This window comes from Panthera pardus, unplaced genomic scaffold (assembly GCF_024362965.1).
Source record: "Panthera pardus isolate Hobbes unplaced genomic scaffold, ASM2436296v1 HiC_scaffold_12, whole genome shotgun sequence".
NCBI lineage: Eukaryota > Metazoa > Chordata > Mammalia > Carnivora > Felidae > Panthera > Panthera pardus.
The window spans coordinates 94,551,207-94,573,149 of NW_026526677.1; the positions used below are offsets into that span (position 1 = coordinate 94,551,207).

General features: G+C 52.5%; 1 protein-coding gene across 17 annotated transcripts in view; it reads right to left on the reverse strand.

Annotated features, from left to right (window-relative positions):
* GRAMD1B (GRAM domain containing 1B) overlaps window positions 1-21,943 on the reverse strand; it is a 242,468-nt gene that overhangs the window by 13,222 nt on the left and 207,303 nt on the right. For 16 of the 17 annotated variants that reach the window (XM_053900339.1, XM_053900332.1, XM_053900331.1 and 13 more), the window contains 12 exons: window positions 16,670-16,754; window positions 15,778-15,881; window positions 14,923-15,018; window positions 12,940-13,020; window positions 9,553-9,668; window positions 7,527-7,683; window positions 6,157-6,346; window positions 4,160-4,303; window positions 3,078-3,196; window positions 2,704-2,846; window positions 1,195-1,298; window positions 422-625 (listed from right to left, as the gene is read on the reverse strand). In XM_053900339.1, coding sequence (XP_053756314.1) covers window positions 422-625; window positions 1,195-1,298; window positions 2,704-2,846; window positions 3,078-3,196; window positions 4,160-4,303; window positions 6,157-6,346; window positions 7,527-7,683; window positions 9,553-9,668; window positions 12,940-13,020; window positions 14,923-15,018; window positions 15,778-15,881; window positions 16,670-16,754 — 1,543 coding nt within the window. Of the gene's footprint in view, window positions 1-421; window positions 626-1,194; window positions 1,299-2,703; window positions 2,847-3,077; window positions 3,197-4,159; window positions 4,304-6,156; window positions 6,347-7,526; window positions 7,684-9,552; window positions 9,669-12,939; window positions 13,021-14,922; window positions 15,019-15,777; window positions 15,882-16,669; window positions 16,755-20,005; window positions 20,859-21,943 lie in introns of those variants that run through there. The other variant, XM_053900346.1, reaches the window with a different exon arrangement.

Genomic DNA, 21,943 nt, shown 5'->3' on the forward strand with positions numbered 1-21,943 from the left:
TGTCCGGTAGGGCAGGTCCTCAGTGGGCCTGTGGGGGCCAGGGGAGGGGGGCTGCCTTGGGCTCTCTGACATTCAGGTTATGAGGTCATCTCTGGCGTCTGCACTGGGGCTTGTCCCTGGTGCATTTGCCCCAGGTTTGGAAGTTGCACATTTGAGTCTATCCACAGGGACACGGAGTTCAGGTCACGTCTATTCAGCAGGGGGTACCCCACATGTGGGTTCAGCAGGGACTGAGGACATTAAAGGGCAAAGGGAAATAGGTAGAGGATCCGGAGGCTGAAATTTAAGGAGTCGTGTGCAAATCATACACAATCTATACCCGAGGATGCAAAATGAGCGTGTGCACGCGTACGCCTCGGCCTGGGCACACGGCTCTGGGTCAAAGCCCTGAGCCACGCCCCCACTCCCACCTGGCACGCACCTGCCACGTGTTTGATCCTGTGGCCCACATCTTCATCAGTGGGTGTGGTGACGGGGCTCATCACCTCTTCCAGGTGAGGCACCCGCAGGTGAGCATGGGGGCGCTTCCTCCTCCGTACCGTTGGGGGCTTGCTGGCCTTCTCTTTGGGAGACTGTCTGTGCATCTCAGCCAGGTAGGTGCTCTCCGTTTTGGTCAGCTCGCTCTCTGTCACAGACGAAAGGCCATCTGCCTATACCTCCAGCTCGACACACTGGCCTCCAGAAACAGCTGTCTGCTCCTAGCTGAGACAGCCATCTTCCCGTACTGTACTCTGGGACACTGAATGCGAGGGCGGGGGTCCCTCGGGGATGGCCACGGGCCTCAGGAAGCTGGGATTCAGCCCCACCCCAACCCCTCTTCAGGGTTGCTCAACATTTTGTAGACCTAGGTCCCCAGGATCTGCACCCTCATGCACACAGCTTGGGGCATACCCCATTTCCTAATGGAAGCATTCACAGGCCTTTATTTCCTCTCCATAACTGAATTACCACCAGTGTGATCAGATGGGAAAGTCACAGATCCCGTAAAAGTTACAGGCAGAACCTCTTGGAAAATGCACACGTTCCCATACATGCCCAATTCTGTATCCATTTCTGGGGCGGACTTAGGGACCCCATGATACTCCTTCCCCATCTCGGTCTGCGCCCCCCTCCACTCTCCATGTCTCCTGGTCCCCTGGATGGTGGCGGCCGGATGCAGTTCAAGCAGCACCGATGGCTACAGCGCATGCTCACCCAGGTGGCGGAAGTAGTCCTCCAGCCCACTCCAGAAGTTCTTCTCGATGAAGGTCTTCACTAACCCCCAAGGCTGTTTTCGATAGCGCAGCTCTGTGGAGACCCTGAGGGAAAAGCCAGAAACACGATCAGCCATTTCCTGGGCAGACCCTCCCCTGCCGCGCAAAAAGAATTCAGGTTTAAGTCCACACTTGATCTTAGCCAAAAGGCCGAGAAGCGATTTCAGGTTTAAGTCCAAAGCGGCTTCGCATTTGTGCCGCACTTTACGAGGTGAAAAGTCCCTTCACACCACACCCACCACGCCATCTGGTCTCCCTGGCCGCCTTTGGAGATCAGTGGAACTGGTGGCTTTATCCTCACTTTGCAGGTGAGACAACGGGAGTTCTAGACTAGTCTAGCGGACCAAAGGCTAACAACAGGGCTCTCGACTCCAAGCCCATGGCTCTATTGTGACACCACGCTCTCCTCCAGATGGTGCCAGCCAGCCGGCCAGCCATGGGAGTCCTTTTTGCCTTCTGCAGACACTTTCAAGTCCAAATCAGGCTCTAGGGTTCCATCATTCCCACCTTTCAGAGCATGATCTGCTACCAGCCCTGGCTCTGGCCTCCCCACCTTGACACTGCCAGCTCTTGCTTTTTTCCAAATATTCTCTCTCCCAGTCATGGGTCTCTCTGCTTGCATACTATCCCCTTCCACTCCTACACAGCGGCTCTGAAACAGGGCTCCCGTCTTTTTAATGTTTATCTTGAGAGAGAGAGAGAGCGCACACACACGGGAGGGGCAGAGAGAGAGAGAGGGAGAGAGAGAATCTCAAGCAGGCTCCAGGCTGTCAGCACAGAGGCCGACATGGCAGGGCTTGATCCCACAAACTGTGAAATCATGACCTGAGCTGAAATCAAGAGTTGGACGCTTAACTGACTGAGCCACCTGGGCACCCCTATGCTCCTATTTTTACGGCTGCCTGCCCTGCTCTCTCCCCAACCGTCCTCAGGGACGCCCTGGCCTGACGTCAGCATGCCTACGCTTGCGAGCCACCTTACCCTGTCCCCCGAGAAGTGTTCAGGGGGTTACAGGTGGGCGCCTTTCTACAGAGGTTTATCTGAGGTCAACAAGCTGCCTCTGTGTGAACTGAATAGAAAGAACGTCTAGTCAGGAAACTCTCCAAAGAAGCTGAAAGGGAGAAGCCTAGACACTGTGCGGGGGCGAAGGATGGAGGGGACAGGAGGTACGAGGGGGCGGCGGGGGGGGGGGTGATAAAGGAAGGAAGGAGGGAGGTTTAGATAAATGCAGACAGCAGCACAGACACCCCCCCAAAAACTGATTTTTAAAGCGGAGGATGAGAAAGGTGCAGGCCCCTTTGAGATGTGGGTGTGCAGAACGTCCTGATTCCCAAGAGGGCTCCCTGTAGCCTTTCACCAAACACCCGTTTTATTGCCACTGCATGAGCGAGGACATCCGTGCACACCAGGGACTTCCTGTGAACCCGCTCAGGCCCTCCAGACGCCACACCTGAGTCGACTCTTGTTCCGAGCCACGCGGGTGAGGGTGTAGCGATTGATGGTGTAGAAGTAGTCGTGGTAGGGCACGTCGTGCGTGAGGACCTCGGCATCTATCACGTAACATTCACTCTCCTGGCTTGCCTTGTACATGGTCTGTGGGGAGAAGGGTCCACCGGACATCGCTAAAGAGAAGCAAGGAAGGGAAGCATCTCCCCTGCCCACCGCACACTTCTAGGCGGAGGACCCAGAAACACTGGGAATGGGAGGACGTTAGGTGTTCCCACCTCAGGGCTAGACGATGCTTGCAACCCGGAAACTTCTTCCTGGCATACCAGCCCTGATCCTTCTTCCTGCCGCTCTTCGGTGCCCCTGCCCTCAACTCACCTGTGTCTCCCTGACAGTGGCAGTTTTAGGAGCCAGAGGGTTGGTGAGGGTGATGGTATAGAGAATCACTCGGCTCTGGTTGCCATTCTCTTCCTTCTTCCATGGATGGAAGATGATATCTGAGGGTGGAGAAGAGCCCTGGGATGAGGGAGGGAAAGAGGCATGCCCTCACCATATCCGAATTTCCCCTCCAAGTGAACTCTTGACTGTACTGACTGTTGACTGACCCCCAAAAGGAAGCCAGTGGGAGCATGAGGCCCCAGAGAGGAGGAGGGGAGGAGGGGGAGTCGAAGCAGAAAGAGGCTCATTGTAGCATTGCCGAAATTCTGCATAGGGCTCCGGAATGCTGATTGTTCCTGGGGCTGGGACAGGCAGTCTTGGGGCCACCTGCGGGGGTGCCGGCAACACTGGAGCCACTGTGACGAGGGCCTGGGATCCTTGGGAACAAGCCCTCTCCTCTAAGGCGTGTCCTCCCCGTGCCCGCAGCATGCCCTCTCCTCCTGGCAGAGGGCTACGCTCTAGATGCTCTTTCACAGACTCAGATGCCTAGTAGCTCTGCTGGGCCAGAGCCACACGCCTGCTGGGGAGCAGAACAGGGGCAAGGGGAGGAGACAGGAGCACGCAGGTACAAAGCAGGAACGCAGAGAGTCCTAGGTTTGAATCCTGGCTCGGGCTCTACTTGGCTGCGTGGCCCCGGGCAAGCAAGAACGGTCTGAATTCTGGTTTCCTCCTCGGTACCCTGGGGATCGCAGTGCTCGCACACGTGGCAGATCCGAGAGTCACATGAGATAACGTCATGTGCCTGGCACACCACGGGTGCCCACTGAGAAAGGGTCGCGGCTACTCTTTGTCAGACGGTGGACTCCGGGAGGTCTTGCCCGCTGGTGAGCCTCCAGGGCCTGGCACTGAGTGCTGGGGGGGGGGGCGGGGGGGGGGGGAGCAACCAGCAGGGCCCTGGGGGAGCCGGAAAGGGGGTGCCCCGGGCCATTGGGTGGCCTGGAACAGGAGGGAGCTTGGGGAGAAAAGGAAGAAGTGTGGCCAAGAGGGAAGGGACGGGAGGCACCGGCCCCGGAAGGACTGACCGGAGAACCGCCGTTGCTCCATGAAGTCCCGCTGGAAGGGCGAGTCGGTGAACAGCAGGTCATAGAGCTTGTCCACACTGAAGTTGAAGACTTCATTCACGTACTGCCGGCCACTCAGGTCCTCGTAGAAGGCCTGGACCTCCCCTGCACCGAAGAGCCACGGAGAGTGAAGGCAGAGGGGCGGACGGCCCCAGGGACGCCCCCAGAGCAGTTACGTGTCTGTGGCTTATGTGGCCTTACCAAGGGTCAAGGGCGGCCGGGGTGGGTAGTGGTTAATGACCTCACCTCTGCCCTGTCTCCTCCTTCGCCCGCACGCACAAACTTACTCTAACTGGCATTCTATTCAGCCTCGCTTGACAAAGAGTATGGAAATGTGCTATCGGCTCTTCTGTTTTCAAGGCTTCCTTCCTAATCAAGGTGATCTTAGACTAACACTCAGATCTCACTTCCTGAGCTGAACTGGTAACCTCAAAGTTATCAGTTATCCAGAGCTTGTAAGTTAACCACGACAGACGACAAAAGGCATTGCAATCATGGCACAAGTGCGTTAAAGGGACATGGATTCATCTGGAATAACCTGTTTATATAAAAGCTTCTAAGGCTGGGCTGGTCTGCAGGGCCGTGATCCCTTAACCATACAAGCCCTGCTCCGCTTCCATAAGGCACTGCGATGTTTCGCCCAGGATTTCCACACCCTCCACCTTTCTCCGGTCTCTATTTGCTCCGGGAGAATGTTCCTGAGGGTACAGGCGTGCTGCTAAAGCCCCAGAGCTCCTCCCAAGCCCTCGGCACCCCACAGTCCCTAACTGCCGCACCTACGGAGGCTGGTATGTGATCTCAGGCACGATGCCGCCATTGCTGGCACCCCTGTGGCTCAGAAGCGTCACACAGGGCCCATGACTGCACAAGACAAGCACTATGGGAGCGGTCATGTCTGAGTTTACGTGACTGGCGCCCTTGCTGCTATGCGGTACCCAACCCGTGCAGTCATTTGCACTGGCCCTGTATCCTAGATGGAGTAGGGAAACCAGGCAGGTGGGAGAAAGACACTCGAGGTGACCACAGGAGGGACTGTCCACAGATGTTCAAATGAGCACCGTCCACATGCACTTACTAGTCAAGCCTACCACCAGTTCAGTGGATCAGCCAATTTCATGAAGACTGACAATTTGGCTTCTAGCCCTGGAATGTCAGAAGCAAAACATTCCCAAGCTAGGTCCTAGAAGCTAACCCTGTGCAGGAATGAGGTACGAAATACTACCTAGAAGTACTGGAGAGAAAGGCAGACTCTGGAGTCCGAGTGACCCAGCAATACCTTTCCTTGTAGCCTGGTCTGAAAGCCCAATGCTGGAGTCACTAAAGCAAGGTTCTAATAAAATCTGATTATTTCCAGGGGCGCCTGGGTGGCTCAGTCGGTTAAGCGTCCGACTTCAGCTCAGGTCACGGTCTCGTGGTTTGTGAGTTCGAGTTCGAGCACCGCATCGGGGTCTATGCCGACAGCTCGGAGCCTGGAGCCTGCTTCGGATTCTGTGTCTCCCTTTCTCTCTGCCCTCCCGCTCGTGTTCTGTCTCGCTCAAAAATAAACAAACATTAAAAAAAAAAAAAATCTGATTATTTCCAGGAAGCAGCTGACTGGCACTTTCCTGTGGCATATACACTGCCCTGCATCGCATCTCTGTGGGCAATGAACAAGGCAACGGGGAGGTACACTCAGTGACAAGACGGGATGGCAGGACAAAACATTATCCATCGAGTGAAGAAAGACAAATATGGCATAACATGGATCCTGCAATGACTACCCTGAAAAATGTATGTTAAAAACAAATGAAATTAAAAAAAAAAAAAAAAAAAAAAAAAAAAAAAAAAAGGCTCTGTTACCCACCCGCCCTTCCACTGGAAGCCCAGACACGGACTCCAGCCTTCCTACACAACATCCCATTAGCCTTCAAAATGGAGAGAGGAAGGGCCACGCTGCACACCCATTTTCCAATGCCCACCTTCATCATGGGTGTCGGAAGAGTCACTGAGCTCGGTGGGGATGTCCTCGTTGTCATTGAAGTCCAGCGAAGGGGAGGTCACGGGTGCGATGATCTCCATCTTCTCCCCGATGATGTTGTCAATGGCAAGCTCCTTCTCCAGGGACCCATCGCCATCCAGCACCTCCTCCTCCAGGGGCAAGCCATCAAACTAGAGTGGGGACGAAGCCGTCACCCGACAGGGGCAACCTGCTGGGGGGGTCTCCAAAGGGAGATTTCCCCAGCCTGGGGAGCGCTCACGTTCACAACACAGCTGCTCAGGAGCTGGGCTGGAGTCACACTCCAGGGGCTTTCCCCAGCTCCACCGTGGAAGATGGGAGAACACAGAAGAAGGTTCTGCCCTTGTCTCGCTCACCATGGAAGAGCACACCAAGCCCCAGCAGTGAGCAGAGTTAGTGCCTTCAGGCACAGCTCTGTCCCTGGAGCCAGGCGACAACACGTCAGCCTGCCTCTGGCTATGACCCGTCTGCTCAGAAGCTCAAAAGCTTCATCGGCGGTTTTAAATTTATTCTCCCCTTAGCCTTGGAAGGGAAGAGATACAGGTCTTTCCGTTTTTGAGATAACCCCAGAGACAGAAAATGGAGATTCGGCACCAAACGAATAACGTTTTCAATCCAAGGCCAAGTGGTCTGCCTGACCCCTACGCCAGTGGAATAGGAGGCCCCCCTCTCGGGGAATCCTTTCCAAGAAACCCCACCCATTCTTCTACCTGCCAGCCACCTGACACTTCCTTCATCAGGTTTCCATCCCCTCTGTAACCAAGTCTCAGAGAATAAAGGTCTTTCTTCTGAACACATTTTTCTCTCTTTCACAAAGTCTAGCTACAGCGGGAAAATAAATCGGGAGTGTATACACACTAGGAACTCAAAACCTAATTCTTGAATGAACAGGGAAGAGGTATACAGTCCCAGATTCATCCATGATTTTGACCTCAGATCAAGGCAGTAAACACACACACACACACACACACACACACACACACACACACACACACTCACACAAAACCCTGGGATAATTCTCCACAGAGGGGCTGATCTGGAACACTCCACCGGGAGTGAAGCCCACGTCAGTGAACTTGGAATGGTTTTTATCCACTCAGAAAGCAAACAAGATCTTATATTCAAGGCACCGAGAACCCGGCTCTGGATCCTGGGACTATGCTGTTAGAACAGAGAGCCCACCGGCTCTAGGATGCCTCCGTGAACAAACTGACCACAGGGTAACCAACCTCCCTTCTGCCCACTCCCCGGGCTGGGGTCCTGTGAAGTTAGCTCGGCTGGGAAACACCGGCCACTGGATTGGGGGAGGAAGAAAGGTCTTACTGCCCATACCGACACGGGGGCTTCGCTGCTCCCTGTGGATGTCAGCGTGCTGTTGGTGATGGATTTCTTGGGTAGCTGAGGACTGGCATCTGGCTTGGTCTCGATGCTGCTTTTCGACGAGCTGTCATTCACTTCATTCTCTTCCACGGGGATCTCCTCACAATAGCTGAGAGAGGACACCATACATTCCTGTTAACCTTGTTGCCAAGACTATTGACTAGCTGAGAGAGGACACCATACATTCCTGTTAACCTTGTTGCCAAGACTATAGACTATTCTAAGAGCCCCAGATCTGTCCACCCCATCCCAAACTATCGGCTTTCTTGCTTCTTTGCTTTGCGAATGATCTTCCTCAAAACAGCACCCCCCTGCTACACTGTTCTCCTGACACCTTCTCCCCACCCTGCACCCCCAGCCCCATGTGCAATGTCTAGCTCCAAAGTCACCTTTTCTTAGATTTAACCATGCCTAAATACAACTATTATGTGTCTTAAACTATCTTTCGCCCGCTGGCATCCCATCCCATCCCATCCCAACCTGACCCTTTGAATGAATTAACCGGTCTCTGAACACACATTTTATTTCCCACACAGTGATGAGGATGAGACCCCGGACACAAGCGCCTTTTGTTGATAATGCCCAGATTCTGTATCCTAACTAGTGAACTTCTTTGCCTTGGACACCTGAAGGGAAACCCTCCTTGAGGTAGAGGTGGGTGTCCTCGTAGGGACACTTCAGGGACGTCACTGTAGCCTTTCCTAAGGGAGCAATCATCACCGTCACCAACATCTTAAACTTTACCCATCGCCCCATCTGGATGCATGACAACTCTTGAGTAATCTATTATGTGCCTCCTAAAGATAATCAAATAGACAGATGTTCACAGAGATTAAGTGATAACTACCACTAAATGTCGGAAATCCTACCTGAGCCCGGGTCTACCTACGACACATTCGGTGCTCTTTCCTGGCCTTCTACTGCTCTGTGCCTCACACATCACCACTGGGCCCCCCACCTACCCACATTCCCATCTTTCTCAATCCATCGACAGCATGAGATACAACGATGCTTCCTTCTCCCTAAAGCCTCCTTCCCTTGGCCTCTAGGATGCCAGGTCTCCCAGTGTTCCTCCTGCCTGGCTGGCTGTTCTTCCAGGATTTCTTTTGTTGCTTCTCCTTCTTGTTGAGTGTCCCCAAGCTGAGTCCCTGAACTTCTTTTCTTATGTTCATTCAGCCACTTGGTGGCTTCAGGCAATCTCACGGCTATCCACTCATAATTCCCTAATTTATGTCCCTCGCCCAGACTTCCCTCGTGAACTCCACACTCACAAACACAAATGTCTATGTGACATCTCCACCTGGCTAACAGTCCTCTGAGACCCAACCTGCCTGATCTTCTCCCCCAAATCTGGTCTATAGTATTGCCCATCTCGGTTTGGAACTTCTCTAGTCTTCCAGTTGGTAAATCCAAGAAAACCTTAAAGCCATTTTTGGTTCCTTTCCAATCTATCAGCAAATCCTTCAAAATGTATCTGGTTCTACTTTCAAAAATATATTCAGAAACTAACCACTTGCTGCCATTTTTACTGCTACCCTCCTGGTCCAAACCACCTTCACCTCTCATCTAAATGATCTAAATTATTCAAGCCTCTTAGCCTGTCTGCTCTTGCTCCTCCCTGATCTATTTTCAACCCAGGAGCCAGAGTGATCCTATTAAAATGTTAAGTCAGTTATCAATTACCTACTCAAAGCCTTCCCAGGGCTTCCTGTCCCACTCTGAGTGAGAGCCAATCATCATGTTGGCCAAAAGGCCTTCAGAATCTGGCCCCTGGCCTCACCTCTTCCCGCTTGTGCTTTGTCCATTCCACCCACCCACCCACCCGCTTGCTTTTGTCTCTGCCTGGGAAAGTCTCCCACAGGTAAGCTCATGGTTGACCCCCTCACTTCCTTCAGGGCCTCACTTAGACATCACTCCCCGGGAAGGCTGTCCCCACCATCCCAGTCCCTCTTGGAGAAGCTGCCCTCTGCCTTCTCACCCCATAGTGTTGAAGTCGTCATCGGGGGGCACGTAGTCCTCGTCGTCACTGGTAAGGCCCAATTCATTCCCATAGCACTGGTGAACAAAGTGCCAGAGCTCCTTGGGACAGAGGGGCTGCAGGAGACAACAGAGTGACTGTGACCCTTCCTTCCTCAGGACCCCACTCTACACGGAGGCACTGAGTTGAGCTGGACTCCCTTGAGGGAAGGAGAAGCTGGCCTCCATGCTCCCTTGCTGGACGAAGAGGAGAGTAACGCCTCTGTGACAGCTTCCTCCACCTCTTCTTCCCTTTTCCAAGCCCATCGTCAGACACCTATCTTCTGCCAACAATATGGCTTTCAGTAGAGCCAGGAACTTGACCTGTCCCCACAACTCAGGTTTGCATAATGGAATCAACTGGCCCCTTAAGGACGGTAACTAGCCATCTTTTGCTCCTATGGATGAGGTCGAGCATTAGGCGTCATAAGCCAATGTTACTCTGGGGCCAAGGTGATCACAGAGCGTCTGATTCGGACTCGGTCCCTTGAGCCAGTCTCCCCAACACCTCAGAAATCTCCTTATACTAATGCTGGCCACGTAGGCCCTACTGCCTCATGTTCAAGAATGAGGTGTGACCTCAGAGGCCCATTCCATAGTTGGACAGTTCTTGTGGTTGAAAAGAAACCTATATTCTCATAGTTCAAGGGACCTCAAAGGTCATCACATCCAACCCTCTCTTGGCTACCTGAACACTTCCTTCTTTATTGTCACGCAGAATCAGTTTGCCTACAGTTCTATGTATTAGTTCTAGTTTCTTATTTCACTGGGTGTCTACAGGTCCTCAAAAGTACTGTCCTCAGAAAAGTGAGCTCGCATGGGGTTCAGATTTTTGGGAAAGAGGCAACAGAATGTGGAAGAACTAAGACTGGAGGGACCATGAATGAGTCTTAAACTGGAAGGAGGGGGAGCAGGTGGTAAGGGAAGTATGTGAAAAAGAGAGCAAGAGAATTAAGAAAAAGAGAAGCAGTCAAAATACAAAGATAGATTTTTAAGTCAAACATAAAGAATGTTTCCCATCAATAGATTCGATGAAGAATCTGAGAATTCTCCGAGTCCATCCTTTCAAGGTTATGGTTTAAGAAGCAGGTGCTGGGGCGCCTGGGTGGTTCTGTCGGTTGAGCGTCTGACTCTTGATTTTGGCTCAGGTCATGATCCCAGGGTCATGGGATCGAGTCCCACATCGGGCTCCGTGCTATCAGCACAGAGCCCGCTTGAAATTCTCTCTCCCCCTTTCTCTGCCACTCCCCCCCCAAATAAAATTAAAAATTAAGGGAAAAAAAAAAAAGCAGCAGGTGCTGGCAGATTGCCAGGAGCCAGGGTTCTGGGTTTCCACCTAAGGAGAAATGCCTAGAATAGCATAGTCAGGGCTCTCCCTGAGCTGGCGGGTGCTGGCCCTCACAGAGCCAGAGGGAAACATCTCCTTTTCCTTTATCTGGACCTCCTGCCTCCTATCTTTGGCCCTTATGTATAGCATTCACCCCACCTGGGACGCCTTTGCCATTCTATATTCTCCCCTTCTCCATTCACCCTTCCCTGACCATTCCATTTGGCTTGGCTTGATTGACCACAACCAGGTCAAGGACAATCGGCACACATCTATTTTGTGAGAGTTCCTGTGAACCGTATGGACGTCCCTCTGTCTTATCCAGCAATGACAGTGGTTGTGAACTGAAGATCCAAACAGGCCAGTGGGCGTTAAAACACATTATCATGTTACTACTGTTGATAGCTACTTAAGGCAGAACATCTCAGCTCAAATAAGCTACCTGGATTTATGCCAGGGCTGTAGATCTTCAGGTTAGAAGAAATTCTAAAATTTTTTTTTTTTAATGTTTATTTTATTTTTGAGACAGAGAGAGACAGAGCATGAACGGGGGAGGGGAAGAGAGAGAGGGAGACACAGAATCTGAAGCAGGCTCCAGGCTCTGAGCCGTCAGCCCAGAACCCGACGCGGGGCTCGAACTCACGGACCGCGAGATCGTGACCTGAGTTGAAGTCAGACACTTAACCGACCGAGCCACCCAAGCGCCCCATGAAATTCTAAATAATAAATCTACCCAGTTTATTTCAGATTGTTCAGGATAGAATCAGGGTAGATACATACATGTCATATATATAATAACTAATTATAACCATGTAACTTCTTCCTATGTCTCTTTCCCTGGCTTGGGGGCTATTTATCAACACACCCTCCGCCCTGACATCTGAGTGTGAGTTTTCTAAGGAATGTGGCCATGATATCACATTTATCTGTGTCCCCTCAGTGTCCTTCAGACACTCAAGCAGTCAAACTTGTGGCTGTATTAACTCTATTTCCCTATTTTCTGTATTTTTTTTTTTAACGTTTATTTATTTTTGAGACAGAGAGAGACAAAGCATGAACGGGGGAGGGTCAGAGAGAGGGAGACACAGAATCCGAAACAGGCTCCAGGCTCTGAGCTGTCAGCACAGAGCCCGACGCGGGGCTCAAACTCACGGACCGCGAGATCATGACCTGAGCCGAAGTCGCTTAACTGACTGAGCCACCCAGGCGCCCCCTATTTTCTGTATTTTTGATGCTCCGGGATCTGAGGCCTTGCTCACTGGGGAGGGACTGCCCCTCCTGGGGTTAGGTAATTCCCGCAGATAGAAAACCACGTGCCTGAAGTGCATCTTTCACACGCGACTGACCAATCCGAGGTGGATACCACCTTCTTTTCCAGCTCTTACAGTCCAGGTCCCTGGTATGCAGCTTTATGTACCCCAGGGACAGGTACCAGGCACCCAGAGACAGCCTCTGTGCCCTGAAGCCAGATGGAATTATTCAAAGTAGCTGATCCTCAACCTGTCCGCCTGCTTACCCTGCCTCACCTATTGCTTCCTGCAAAAAAAACAAAAAATCACAACAGAAGCTCTGGCATGCTTTCCCCCTCGCTCTCTCTGCCTCCTGGCTGACGCCGGCTGGCACTTCCCCGTGTGTTTCTGCACGGTGGGATGCACCTCTGTCTCTAGGCCCCCGTAAGCCTGAAAACTGATCCTTTCCTAACAGTCACCTCCACCTCTGTGTGTCTCACCATTCCTGACTAAAACAAACGCTGGCACATTTTACAACAGTGGGACTGGAGTGTCTGAGGTCCAGGAAGGCCTCGGTGCAGACAGTGACGAGGCTGCTCACACGGCACCACGTGTGGGAGAAGACGGAACTCACCCCGAGTCTGGGGGGCTTTCCCGAACCACATGGGTGGCTTTGGAGCAAGCCAATGTCCCAGTAAGAGCAATCTCTCCGTGGGGCCCCCACCTCAGGGGAAGGAGCATTCCAGACGGATGTGCGTGCTGAGGCTGAAGGAAGGAGCTGGGCGGCACTCACCTTTTCGAGGAGTGCATTCTGCCAGAGCCGGAACATCATCATGTACGTCCTATCCCGGGCTCCGAATGAAGTGAAAAAGTGCTAGATTTGGGGAAAACAGCAAGAAATATCTGGTAAGACTCACGATATAACGAATGGAGGAGACAGGGTGCTTCATCCTTTAAAAAAAAAAAAAAGAAGCTGCTGGGGCACCTGGGTGGCTTAGTCGGTTAAGTGTCCGACCGTTCAGCTCAGGTCACGATCTGATGGTTGCTGAGTTCAAGCCCCGCGTCAGGCTCTGTGCTGACAGCTCAAAGCTGGAGGGTGTTTCAGATTCTGTGTCTCCCTCTCTCTCTCTCTGCCCCTCCCCCATTCACACTCTATCTGTCTCTCTCAAAAATATTAAAATTAATTAATTAAAATAAAATAAAACAAAAATAAACAAAGAAGCTGCTGAATTCATCCCCAAATGCTACAGTTATCAGTGACCATGACACCAGGGTACTCTCGCGATGGGGATGAATCCTCGGGGTCTGTGTACCTGGGACCCCCTAAGTCCTCACTGTCACCAAGTCCTTCAGTCACCCATGTTAAATGCTAAATGCTAAGTGCTTCTCTCTCTGGGTGGAGGTTTTCACCTCCATAAAAGCTTCTTTTTCTTTCCACCTCCAAAGAAGCTTCTTTCACTTACCGGCTAGAACTGGGTTATTAAGTGGTGAGCTGTGAACTGGCCCTTGAGAAGACAAACCCACTAACCCACTCACCCTTTCATTATTAAGTCAACAAATAACTGAATGTGGTACGTGCTGGGTACGATTTTACACATTTGGGATACAACAGCAATCAGGACAGGGAGAGAGGGACTCCTGCTCTTTGTGCTTACACATTAGTGGGGACCCTGTGTAACGCGCGGGGGGGAAATGATGGAAAACCAGATGGTACTGAACACGATCCAGGCGCTTCCCAAATGCTGCTGCTTCATTTTAATCACACAAAAGCCTGGGAAAATAAACATAACTGCTAATACCTAATAAACAGGCTGGTGGGGATCAGGTGACGTCTGTAATCACAAAGCTGATTCGTGAGGAAAAACAGAATTCAAACCAAACACCATCTGACCCCGAAGTCTCATGGTTGCTGCCACTGAACTGCCTCAGTCCAAGGGCATGGTGGACCTGTGTTCAGCAGAAGCCTGGTCCACCCCTACCCCTGAAGCTATCAGTCTTCAGGCTCTGGTTAAAGATCAAAGATCACAGTGTTTTCTCTGCCCTAAATGTTACCTACCACATTTTCCCCATCCTGATGTGCTGAATCCATTTCCTACCAGACTCTCATCCCTCTTTTATTTATTTTTTTAAATCTTTTTTTTTTTTTTAATGCTTATATTTATTTTTGAGACAGAGAGAGACACAGCATGAGCAGGGGAGGGGCAGGCAGAGAGGGAGACGCAGAATCCGAAGCCGGCTCCAGGCTGTGAGCGGTCGGCACAGAGCCCGACGCGGGGCTCGAACTCGCCAACGGCGAGATCGTGACCTGAGCCGAAGTCGGACACTCAACCGACTGAGCCACCCAGGCGCCCCTGACTCTCATCCCTTTTGATGAGCGCTACACGGATATATAATAACATCTTACATGTGTACAACGCTTTACGATTTAGTGTTTCCAAATATGTGATGTCACTTCAAGAGTGTTATAGGAATGGCTGGCTCCACTTTATACACGGGAAAACTGAGGCTGAGAGAGGCAACGGCACACACCTATGGTTACGGGACTCAAATTTAAGTGTTCCGGCTCCAAGGGCAACGTTCAGCCGTTCCATCTTCACCCCTGCTCAGAATCCAAACACCCTGACCCAGTGGAGGCGACCCCCACGATCTGCATCACCTGACCATCCCTCACTGCCATACTACTGGCTTCCATATTCATGCAACCGAGGGACAGAAGCGGGAGGCTTGGGGCCAGGGGCAGCGGGGAGCAGGAAGTCCAAGGTCAGACTCCACTTACCTTTTCTGAGTCAGTGCAAACTTGGATGGCATTGGGAATGAGGCGGGCTGTTTTTTCTTTAGTCATGGAGCAGATGTCTTTCAAACGGACAGTCAGCTGGCACCCCACAGGGAAGGGAGGGTGGATAACGAGAGGAGACATTAACTGAGTCGGCAGTGAGCATTCGCATGGCCCCAGTTCAGAGAGGGGAGATCACGTGTCAGTCTACGTATTTCTAAACCTAGAAGGGACCTCCTCGGAGATCACCTGGTGTAGCCCCCTACTTCACGGAGGCCACAGGGCGATGTGGTGGCTGAGCCTCGCCTAGAGCCCAAGGGTGCCTCAGCTCCTGGTGCAGGGAGCCTTCTTTCTCAAGTCTACACGGTCCGATTAACGTGCAGAGGCCCCGTGCTACTTGCCACTTACAGAGACACAGAACACCGGCACTGGATGCAACCATAAAAGTCACCCAGTTTACCTCTTCCCACTTGATCTCCTAAGATAAGGAAATAGAGAAAGAGCAAAGGACCAGCCTAGTAGCACACAGCTCACTAGGTGGAGAACGCAGATAACGTACAAGCCAGTTCTGAGGCCAATGTTCCTTTTACTCAACTATCCTACGCCTTGCAGGATACTTAACTGCATTTGCCGAAAGCAGATGCTCCCACACTCTCTTCCACACCCAAGAGGGAGGGAGGGAGGGAGGGAGGGAAAGACATGGTAGAGGAGGTCTATCCCTCAAGACTCGGCCTGTACATTTAGGAATTGTGCAAAGGTGTGGGTGGAGCACGAAGTCAACAAAAAGGGGCAGGTGGGGGGCAGCTCGTTCAGTCACAGCCAAGGGGACAACCCCGGAGGCAAGCCCCAGGTCTTTACCAGAGTTTCCCAGCGGAAGATGTTGCTGTAGAAGCAGATCCAATTTTCAGAGAGGTAGAGTCGGCCCTGAAGAAGAATGTCTCTTTGGAGTGCACATGAGTAATCTGTGGTAGGATGGGGGGCAGAGAGCTCAGAGACGGGACACATCTTCAGCGAACCACGAGTTAAGCATGCGCGCCCTGCACCAGCACTGGGGGAGCCCAACTGCCTCCCACTCGCTAGGCTCACTAGGTGGGTGAGACCCTTGAACTCGTGGCCAAGGGAGTCCCTGGTGTCTCACGTGATTTGAAATATCACCGTGCTTCCGCCTGGAGGCAGAGGAATGGATGAGATGGCAGAGGCGGGGCAAAGACGTCGGAGGTAGAAAAGGCCACGGGGCGCCTGGGTGGCTCAGTCACTTAAGTGTCCGACTCTTGATTTCAGCTCAGGTCATGACCTCACGCTTTATGAGACTGAGCCCTGCATGGGGCTCTGCACTGACAGCATGGAGCCTTCTTGGGATTCTCTCGCTCTGCCCCTCCCCTGCTCATGCTCTCTCTCAAAATAAACACTAAAAAAAAATTTTTTTTTTTTAAAGTCAACGAACACCCCTCCCCTACACAGTTACCCCAACCCTTCACCGCTGGGCCATCTACAGAGGTTAAGAATGGCAGAGACTCCTTCCAGGTTGGGTTTTCTGTCAAGGCCACCACACACATGGTACTTAGCCCTGAGCCACAACCACCGGGGTCGGCGCTCTGGACATCTTCTCTCCCTGCTCCCGGACAGATGTTCTCGCTTGGGCTGGCTTTTATGTGGGCAACCTCAAGACAGAAGCAGCCTGAGTGCTGTCCTTGGGATCCCAGACTTCCTTCTTGCCCCCTGCCCTCCATCCCCAGGTCTCCCAGCTCACCAACAATGAGGCGCTCCGTGTCTGGAAGTTGCTTAAAGAGCTTTCTGAAGTCTTCATTTCTCTGCTTGTAAGTTGGGCTTAATACCTGCACGACAACGGCCAAGGTTAGCAGGATGCTTCCAGGTTCCGTGGGGCTGGGGAGGCAGATGCAGGAAAAGCACCTGCTTGCGTGTTTAAAAGGCAAAGATGAGGCCCTGTTATCCCACAGACCCTAAGCGGCCAGGTTAGGCAAAGGGAGCTTCGGTATTATGGAAAAACACCGCGGAGAGAATCTGCCACTGAAAAAGTGGCCATCGACGCAAAAACGTCAAACAGACGAAGCAGGGCCCACATTGCATTCCAAGAAGAGAAAAGAAGGAGGGACACGTCCAGGGAGCTTCCTGGGACCCACCATGAGAGCTATTGCTGTCCTGCCTTCTGCCAGCAGGAAGTACCACCTTGACAGTGAAACAGGGGCTCAGAAGGGCTCCCTCAGCCCCCCGGGAGGACCCAGAATATGACGGTACTCAGTGCATCCCTCAGAAGTGGTTATCATGACTAACACAGTAAGTACTTGGCCGTGTATGAAATTCACAACAAGGAAAAAAAAAGAAATCAAAATGGAGGACTATATCAATGTGACATCTCAATTATATCTCAGGAAAACGGGGCAGGGAGAAGACCTGCACTTCACCAAGACTGGATTTTAAAAAACCCATAAAGCTAGTACTAGAGTAAGCACACAGAGAATTTAAAAGCACACCTGGCAACTAGAGGCACGCAGCCTTCATTCCCTCCCCACCCTTTATAAGACTATCCACTCCAACACTTACATTACTGATGAGGAAACAAAGGCCAGAGAGGAGACCCCTCCCCAAGGTTTCTCCAGCTGGTCAGGGGCAGCTTTCTGGATTCCTGGTCCTGAGCTCACCTCCCATCACTGGTGCCACCAGGTGACCCTGTGCCCACCTAGCTTTTTGGGTGCCTCCGTGCAGGCTCGTACCCATAAACTACCTTAGCAAATCCTCCATGGAAATTCCATCAGCCAGTTGAATAGACAGGAATCCTGATCTTTCCAAACTTACAATCTTAAAATTAAAATGAAAAATTAAAAAAAAAGGTACCCGAGGATGATACAGGAAGACAGGTGCACAACCCAGAAGAGCCATGCATTGCGACAGAGAAACATGTGTACTCCACCCAGGAGGTTCACTGACCTACTTATCCCAGGAGTGCACGGGTGCACACAGATTGTCCTGATGATGGCGACAGATAGATCTTGGCCATTTACACTCTCTCAGCCACTTCCCTGGGAATCCACTGACATACAGCTGGGTGCAATGAATTGCAATGAAATGCACCTTAGACTGTTCGTTTTTGGCTTTCTGTGAAGCTCGCTGGCCTGTGAGCAAACTCAGGCTGTGGCCCGACCACATTCAGAGCCTGCAGTTGACTACCTGAGCTAAGTGGCTCAATGGCTTTTGTGCCAGAGGGAAGAGGAATATCACAGGAAGTTGAAGGAGACGTAATGACAGGACTTCAGTTTGGGGAGGATTTCTGGAAGAGATTTCCAGTGGATGCCGTGCTACCTCCCACCCCCCAGGCAATGCTATGCTGCAGAAGCCCAAACTGCAAAAATCACCTGCCGTGTGTTTGAACCAAGTATCAGGGCCATTGGGAGTGAGTATCTAGAAGCCAACCTCTCCTGTGGCTAGAAAAGACCTCCCAATATAACACTCCTCTGGCCTATATGATAGCTCCAAACCAATACTGAGATATCCAATCTAACTGGCTGCCTGGCCTTGCAGAACAGAGCCTGCACAATGAAAACCCCTGCTTGACCACCTGATCATCAGTAAGTTCCTAATTATGTCTGACCTTCTTTTTTTTTTAAGTGTATTCATCTATTTTGAGAGAGAGAGAACGCACAAGCTCATGCATGAGTGTGGGAGGGGAAGAGAGAGAGAGAGAGGGAAACAGAGAATCCCAATCAGGCTCCAGCTGTCAGTGTGGGGCCGGGTGCAGGGCTTGAACCAAAAACTGAGTCAGATGCTTCACCGACTGAGCCACCCAGGCGCCCCTTCTAGAGCTATAGTTAATACAAAATGAGTTATTACCATGTACCAAGCATTGTCATTGTTAGCCCTTCATATACATCATTTCCTTTGGCCACAGATTGTTTTCATTATCCCATTTTACACACTAGGAAGTTGAGGCACAGAGAGGTTAAGCAACTTGTCCAAAGTATGTGGTTACCGAGTGGGAGAGGAGAGCACGAACCAAGGTGGTCTGAACCAGAGCCCCTGGTCGGAGTCACGGCTCCATGTTGCCTCAGGATCTCGGTGCCAAGAAGGAAACGACAGGATGCCCCAGCAGAGCACGCTCTCTTGCGGATGAGATGTTCACCTGCTTTGGGGCCCCCGCTAGCCTTTCAGGCCCACGAGTGGGTCTTTTTTGTCCAGGGGCGTGGTAATAAAGTTTCAGTTTTTCAAGGGGAAGAAGTTCTGGAAATTGGTGGCAGTACAGTGTGAATGCACTTAATGCTACTGAACTGAGAAATACTTAAGATGGAACATTTTATGTTCCTTACCACGATTAATTGTTTTTAAATGAATGCAACGATCAAGCGGGTCTTCATTACCACACTCCAGTTATCAGCCTGAGGACCAGCCTACCAGATGGCCCCGAGCTCCCTGCAGGTGAAAGCGGGCATCAGGCATCCAGTTACCTGAAGCCCAGAAGTGTTCCTATTCCTAATGGGCTTTCCATAGTGCTCCCTCACCCGGATTTCCACTGGGAACTCGGGCATTTTACAGAGGTGCACAGTGCATGGTGTCTGGCCATAATCTCCACACCAAACCTCTGGCAAAGGGAGGGAGCCACTCCTCCCCTCTCCTCAGAACAAAGCTGCAGCTGTATGGAGGGGGAGGGCAAATCCCGCCTTGACCTCTGACCTCGGCCAGTTCTACAACAAGTGGCTTGGGTGTAGGGACTCCTCAACTTGGTCTTGCATATAAATGCTCCGATTTCTTCCCGGCTGGCTGCCGGTGTGGATGGTGGCCGCCTTTGCTTCCTAGACTCTAAGTAAATACACGGTAGGACAACCTGCCACCATAGATCCTTGTGACACAAGAGACCTGACCCTCTGCTCCCCGCCACCCCCCCCCAGCCCGCTCTTAAAGCAATCTTCTCCAAAAGTGAGCCATGGCTCACCTATTTTAATTTAAAATCGTCAAAGAACTTTGGCTCAAGGATTATCAAGATCTGGGGCCCCTGGGTGATCTGGGGCCAAGTGACGAATTACAAAGGCCCAGCGGAATGTCACTCAGGCCCGGAGGGGTTGGGAGGCACACTCACGGCTGGGATTTCCTCAGATCCGTGCCCAAAGCAGAGCTCTGCACCAGCAGGTGTATCTGGAAACTTCTTCAGGTACCACTGCAAAGGCTGGCTGTCCTGCTCCAGCAGGAGGCTCCAGAGGACCCCAGACTCCGTCAGAGATTCCATTGCTCCCCACGGCTCCACCTCCCAGTGGAGCCCCGCTCCTTGAGCTCTGATTCCCTCAGGATGAAAACAGTCCGTCTTGTCTGGGCTGGACACAGATGGGCAACCTCTGGTGGCTTGGCAGAGAGCCTTCGTGACCCTGCCCGGCCTCCTTTTCCCTCCTAGAGCTCTGCTCTCAGCACGGAACCTCACGAGTGGGAGGGTGTCGTCCGCATGGTTCCTGGGACAGGCTGGCCAGCCAGTCTCCCATGGCCAGGTTTTGCTTTGTCCCACTTTGGCTCCCACAGTGTGGCCGGTTGTTGGGCTGAGGGTGACCCAGAGGGGATGTGGTGAAGCCCCTCCTCTAGTCAATGTGGACAGCCACTTCAAGAGGCAGGCAGGGGCCAGACAACGCAGACACACGGCAGGTGCACAGGGCCAGCTGAGGGCTCTGAACAAGCAGGCTCCTGGAGGACAGACCGACTGCACAGGAAGAGGATGACCCCACAGCCAGGTGCACAGGTGCACCCCGCCGGTTACTCACACACAGCTCATAGTTGGTCAGAAACTCCCAGGAGAGAATGAACTCCCAGCTTCCCAGCTCTGTCTGGCCTGTCCCATAAGGCGGGCTGTTCACCGTGCAATCTCTTCCCTGGGCGGGCGCCGGTCCCTATGACTCACGGCCCTCTCCCAGGCAGAGCGGCCACCACTGGCTGTGGCAACAAGGCCTGCTCTCACCCCCACCCCTACACACACCCCTTTCCTCCCAGACCGTGCTCTGCTTAGCTGCCCAGCAAACAACTTCTTTGTTAGAGTTGCCCGCCCGTGGCAGGAGGGAGGCAGGGTGGGTGGGCGGGCAGGGCCAGAGCCCTCCACATGCTTCAAGTTACAGGATCTGGGTGACGGTACTGGCCAACGTCCTCCAGTAACCCCCCGGCCTAGCCTGGCCTCCCCAGCAGATGTTTCCTGCAATGGAAAGTAGCTGGCCGGGGCTCCTGGTGGGGGAGGGGGTGGGGGAGGTGCCAGGAGCACTGCTGCTGTGGTGAAATCTGAAATCGGAGACTCTAACGGCCAGGGACTTTGGGGGCACACTCTCCCCTCACTGACCCACCGGTCCACCAACTACCCTGTGCACAGGGGCAGCAGGAGGTCGGGAAGCTGGACTCTTCGCACTGTAGATATGCCAGGGGGGAGAAGTCGGGCAGATCGCCTGGAGAAGCTGACGTCACCAGCTCCGGGGACCCTGCCCTGCCTCCAGCACTGGCAGGAGGGGGACCGAAGGCCAAAAGGATTCCCAGGCAGCTCCTCAGACCTTGAGGGCCAAGTAGCAATGCTAAGAGCAGAGAATCTGACCCCGGGGTCAAAAGGAGACATGGCTCACCTATTTTAATTTAAAATAGTCAAAGAACTTTAGCTCAAGGATTACCAAGATCCTTGGGATCTTGGGAGCTGAAGCCAATGGGGCCAGGAAGGGGTCCAGGCAGAAGCGGGGGCAGCGAAGAGATAGCCCTGGGACTGGGAAGACTGGACTTGGGACCCCAGGAAAAGTCAGACCTCTGAAACAAATGGGGCACCTGCCCCACGCCCCACAGCTATGCCCACTGTGTCTGCCTCAGGGGTCCCAAGTCTGCACATGATGAAGGAGGGGCCTCTGGCCTAGGAGTTTCCAAGGTTAGAGCCAGCGGCACTCAAACATGAGCATGCTTTAGAAGGACTACAGGAATGCATTACAGATGGAGATCCTTGACTCCCAAACTCCCAGATTCTGACTCTGAGGAGCCCAGGGTTTCCCGGTTAAAAGGTTTTAGAGAAAGT